The sequence below is a fragment of the Bidens hawaiensis genome, unplaced genomic scaffold (assembly GCF_021521415.1).
Source record: "Bidens hawaiensis isolate Kalapana, Puna unplaced genomic scaffold, B.hawaiensis_p1.1 tig00014522_1, whole genome shotgun sequence".
Lineage (NCBI taxonomy): Eukaryota > Viridiplantae > Streptophyta > Magnoliopsida > Asterales > Asteraceae > Bidens > Bidens hawaiensis.
This window is the reverse complement of record NW_027492264.1, coordinates 555602-561126: the sequence shown is the minus strand read 5'-3', so window position 1 is coordinate 561126 and position 5525 is coordinate 555602. Positions and strand designations below refer to the sequence as shown.

The window sequence follows — 5525 nt, the reverse complement described above, 5'->3', positions numbered from 1 at the left end:
TAATTCATAAGTCCTTTAGTCGCGACGACTAATTTACCCGGTTTACATTCCTACACGTATAATTTATTAGTAGTTAACTCGTCGCGACCAGTTTAACCTTATAATCTACTCGTCGTGACTAAAGGACTTATGAATTACTTATGAGCATTGATTACGAGGCATGAAACTTATTTAGTCGTGACGAGTAAATGATTAGTGAATGTGCTTGTTACGGTTAGTTTAAGAACATGCGGCAAGTTTTAATTGGTTCTACAAACTACACGTTATGACTAGTTTATAATACCTATTTTTGAAATTTGTTACAAACCACACCTAAAACTTGAAATTTGTTTTCATAAACACTTGTTTTCAGAATTTCCCATAAATATGATATTCAACCCACATTTAAGTAATTTGGTCAACTACCACTATCTAGTCATGTTCAGAAGCAACTACCACTGTCTAGTCATGTATACAAGCAACTTTTCATATCAAGTGTTTTATGTATTTATTTATTTGTTTATTTAAAAATATAATAACAATAGAGAAACAAAAGTTACCTTTAAAACATAACCAATAAAACTTAAATAAAATAAATCAATCAAGCCAACTATTAAAAAATATATAAATCCAACATTCTACAAACAATAAAGAATTATAAATATAAGCACATTCCAGTAGAGTATAGAGAGAGAGAGAGAGAGAGAGAGAGAGAGAGAGAGCAGGTTTATCTTTTTTTTTCTTTTCACAAAAGGGCTTACTTACAATAGGCTTACACTTCTCTTCTTTTTCAAACTAAACTAAAATAAAATAAAATAATTAAAAAACAAACATAGAAGAGGGGTTAAAACATTGCAAGAAATTTGCAAGTGTACCACAAGTAGCAAAACAATGAAAACAAGCACTTTAGCCACTTTCAGTAGGGAAGTGGTTGATGTTCTTGAATCTGTTTGCATACTTTGGCCTCCATTTGGTCCTCCCCTTCACAATCTCGCCACCACCGCCTTCTAGTCGGAGCAGGTGTTGACAGTCGATGACGCCAGTAGCGACCGTCGCATCACCGCCTAGTAAGGAGGTGAGTGACTGTAACACACTGTCTTTCATGCACTCCCGACGGTACTCGAGAGTGATGCTTGCAAGCTCATAGTTCTCCACAACCCGCTGTGGTGCACTCTAAAAAAAACAATAAAAACTTAATGTTACATTTTTTCATTAAGTTTATTATTAGGCTTTGTAACGGACTCAACGGAGCATGTTCGAGTGTCGAACACGAACAATAAGACACGGGGTTTATATGTTCATGTTCGTTCGTTAAGAAAATATACATGTTCGTGTTCGGTTATGTTCGTTCATTCACAAACACAAACGAACGAACAGGGTTAAAATGAATATATTAACAAACATAAAAAAGTTTAAATAAATGAACGTAAACGAACATTCACAAGCACAAATGAACGAAAAAACATAAAGAACGTTCGACCAACGGTTCACGAAATGTCCGCTGAACATTCAGTTCGTTTACAGGCCTACGCTTTAGTGCTTTACCAATTAAAATTACCTCAAGAATCCAGCCGACATACTTCACATTGTTGACATGCTGGTTGACATCCAAATCACTCCACTTTGGCTAAATATTAGTCAAAAAAATTAAAAAAATAAGATTAGAACAAAAACATATTGATTATTCTTTAAAAGGCCGATTAAAAAACTTTATTTAAAGGAAGATAAAAATTTACTTACAGTTAAACCATTACGAACATGATCAGCAGTGTGTTCATCAAGTTTTGGTAACTTTATACTGTCATCATCAATAACCGGAGGCGTGTCAACAAAATATTGCTCGATTTCAGTTCGGACCTCATCGGGAATTTTCGATAACCTCCTTGTAACTTTATTCATCATAACCCAATTACTACAAAAAAAATAAAAAACCAAAATAAATAATAATGATAATAAGAATAAGAAAAAAGTCAACCAACATAATATTTTAATGTTTAAACCTCGAAGCACGTGTTAATATTTCGCCTGTTTTGCAATCACGAACCAACCAATCACGACGCATACTGTTTTTCCCAGATGCAGCTACCCAAGTATCTACTTGTACCACATCGCCCCTGAAATAATTTTTAACCGTTTTTAAATGTTAAAAAAAATATCAATCAACATGATAACAATCATAGAACTGTATGCACTCGATAAAATAATAATTGTAAATACAACATTTTGGATTACCAAGTTGGATAACGGTCGACTAGCACTTGCATCTTTGTGACCACCCAAAATAAGTTCCTTTTGGACATTTCGGGCGTTGAACCGAAGCCATCACCGAGTAGTCCAGCATTTTTTACATGATTAAGGGCTGTTTCCTGCCAAACAATTACAAGGTTCATTTAGTAACTAAAATATTAAAAATGTCAAACGTGTAAATAAAAAGAAAAAAAAACAGTTTCGACCCATTCAGTTATAAATTTATTTTAAACAGATCAAACATAAATTTTATAAAATTGTTAAAAAAGAAGCATGTCGAAAGTCATCCAAAGTTTATTTTTATCCCATATAACCTTCGAAGTCAAATTCTTAAAAACAAAAAAGAGGAGGTTAGTATTGAAATAATACAAATTTGAAATTATATATGTAATATTAAAATTTCTAAAAATTTGGACCAAAAGTGTTTTGGCTATGGGTGTAAACAAGCCAAGCCGCTCATGAGCTACTCAAGATCAGCGGCTCGCAAATAATTTGAATCGAGCCGAGTTTCAACGAGCGCGAGCCTAAAAACAAGCTTGCTTAATATATAAACCCATACCAAAAAAAAAACACTACTTCTAATGTCGACCCGTTACAGGCCTAGCCCGACCCGACCGATTTAAACCCATAAAAAACGACCACTAACGTCGACCTGTTAGCTAACTCGACCAGCCCATTTTCCCACCTCGAAAAACGAACCATACCTGCAAATGATTCATTAACGTTTCCACCGAAGCAGTCCGATCAGCCCCAATTTCATAAGACCTTATCGAAAAGTTCTGCCGAAACACAAACCCATCTTCAACAATCCTCCCGAACCCAAACGGGTCCAGGTCAGCAAGCATATCGGGACGCTTCGTTTTCCAATCAAGCATCATCCACTGCTTTTCAGCAGCCAAGAAAATAGTAGTAATTGCAGCAAGAAGCATGCTCCAATCGGGCAACTGATTAATAAACGTTCTCGGTGCACCTGATGTCACATTATCATCAGTTTTGAGGCCATCCATAACACCTATTCGGGTACCGTTTACCTTTGCGGGCGCTTGTGCGTTGGTCTTGACTTGCAGACCATTAGAGGACCTTGACTTTGACTTAAGTCCACGCGGGTCAACATTACCGAAACTGCCTCCGTGTTTACCGGAATTCTTGGCGGAATCGGGTTGTGAGGACGAGATTGGAAAGAGTGATGCAGTGGCAGCAGTAGCAACCATGGCTACAAGATTCTAATTAATAATAACCAATGTATAATATCCCTGCATGATAATAATAATAATAACTTATAAATCATACAAGAATTTACATATTTGTAAAATAAAAAGAAAGTATATTATATCATTTCTAAGATATTTTTTACATATTTACAAAGGTTTCGTAAGTTTTTTAAAATGAAAATAGTAATAATTGCGCCCAAAAGTTTACACCAGCTTGCCTGTCATGTCATAAGGGGCGGGACGTATGATAGAGATGAAAAGTTCATTTCTTTACCAGTCAATAAATCATACGGCTTGTTACTCGTATGACATTTGTCACCTATCATATGAGTCATATGACTATCAGAACAAATCTATTGACTACCTTTTGCAGTAACATACGGCTTGTTAGACCATACGGGCCTATGACACGCCCCTGGTGTCTAAACAGCACATAACATTACCATCAGAAACAATTATACATATTATATATCATCCCCAAATGTTCACAAATCCATTGTAGAATTAATTCAAACCTAACTTCCAAACAAATTACCCAACAAAGCGTGTTCCTACCTAATTCCACATCGCATTCCACTGAAAAACTTAATCAATACAAAACTTTATATCATAAATTCACCAAAAAAAAAAACTAAAAAAAAAATTAAAATCTACACACCATTTTCTCTAGATCAATACAAATCACAGATTCACAAAAATAATAATAATAATAATAATTAAAAAAAATACATACAACATATTATTTTCCCCAAATCAATGCAAAGTTTTTTTTTAATCACAAATCCAAAAAAAAAATCTACACACACCACACCGTTTTCCCCAAATCAATTCACAAGCTTGATTTTAAACACACACACACAAAAAAACAAAAAAAACCTACACACACCAACTATTTCACCAAATTAATACAAAGCTCTGATTTTTATACCAGAATCATAAAAAGAAAAAAAAGTAATTAATTACAATGCTTGCAACCAGTAAACAAACATTAAGCATACCTCTGTTTAAGCTGAAGAAGAGCCAACAATATACAAAACTTTTAGCCCCAAAACAAGGCTGCCATTGTTTATTATCCGATCTGTAAAAACCCCTAATGAAAATGAAACAGAAATTAATTAATAATAAAATCTGGGTGTTTGATTCTTCAAAAACAAAATTATAAAAAATGATATTTTAATCACAAATTCATAAAAAGAAAATACAAAAAATATTTAGAAAACAAAAAACTACACACACCACATCATTTTCCCCAAAACAAAAAAAACTTTTTTAATCACAAATTCACAAAATAATAATAAAAATAAATCTACACAAATCACACCATTTCCCCAAATCAATAAAAAGCTATTTTTTTAATTACAGATTCACAAAAAAAAAATCTAAACACATAATACAAAGCTTTTTTCTTTATAAAAAATTCACAAAAGAATAAAATTAAGAAACCATTTTACCCAAATCAATACAAACCCTTTTTTTATTGCAAATTCACAAAAAAAAACAAAAACAAAAACAAAAAAAACTACACCCACCATTCCATTTCTCTATATCAATACAAAACTTTTATTTTTATCAAAGATTTACAAAAAAAAAAAAGTAAAATGCTTGCAACCGGTTAACATACCTCTCTTTAAGCTGAAGAAGAACCCCTAATGAAATTTACTCAGAAATTAATAATAAAAACTGGGTTTTTGATGGTATGAAATAATATGGATGTTTGTAAAAGAAATTTGTAATTTTGTTTGTGAGAATCTTCAAAAACAAAATTACAAAAAATGATATTTTTTTTTTGGTTTGAAGGAAAGAGAAGAAATGTGAGAGAGATGGCCAGCAGTGTTTTGGTGGTAGGGATTTACTTTTTTGTGAGGATGATTATTATTGTTGTTATTGACCCTTTGGTTGGTGTTATTTACGGTTGTGCCATGTGTTGTTGTTTTGTGTTGTGTTGTTGAGGCTGTGAGTGAGGTGTCTGATTTTAAGGTTTTGATTTTTGATTAATATTTAGACAAAAAAATTATAAAGGATTGCTTTATGTTGAGTTTTTAAATGGAGAAAAGTATTTATTAACTAGTTTGATCCTTGTAAGATCCC

General features: G+C 32.8%; 1 protein-coding gene across 3 annotated transcripts; it reads right to left on the bottom strand.

The window, feature by feature from the left end:
- Window positions 1–885: 885 nt before the first annotated feature.
- LOC143546948 (palmitoyl-acyl carrier protein thioesterase, chloroplastic-like) lies at window positions 886–5173 on the bottom strand. 3 transcript variants are annotated; one of them, XM_077038490.1, is made up of 8 exons: window positions 5059–5173; window positions 4436–4527; window positions 2931–3479; window positions 2212–2345; window positions 1980–2093; window positions 1720–1891; window positions 1538–1606; window positions 886–1152 (listed from the first exon to the last, which is right to left on the bottom strand). In XM_077038490.1, exons 3-8 carry the CDS (start codon window positions 3435–3437, stop codon window positions 886–888), a joined length of 1263 nt encoding a protein of 420 aa, XP_076894605.1. In that variant the 5' UTR covers window positions 3438–3479; window positions 4436–4527; window positions 5059–5173. The 3 variants fall into 3 exon arrangements, with proteins under 3 accessions (XP_076894605.1, XP_076894606.1, XP_076894607.1); XM_077038491.1 differs by lacking the exon at window positions 4436–4527 and having other exon boundaries at window positions 5055–5162; XM_077038492.1 differs by lacking the exon at window positions 4436–4527 and having other exon boundaries at window positions 5059–5162.
- Window positions 5174–5525: the final 352 nt, after the last annotated feature.

Bases quoted from the DNA above. Each gene is read 5' to 3' on its own strand.
- LOC143546948 (XM_077038490.1), bottom strand. From the start codon at position 3,437: ATGGTTGCTACTGCTGCCACTGCATCACTCTTTCCAATCTCGTCCTCA. The intron at 2,094-2,211 runs GTAATCCAAAAT...AAATTATTTCAG, and splicing joins GTCGACCGTTATCCAACTTG to GGGCGATGTGGTACAAGTAG. The intron at 1,892-1,979 runs GTTTAAACATTA...TTTTTTTTGTAG, and splicing joins ATATTAACACGTGCTTCGAG to TAATTGGGTTATGATGAATA.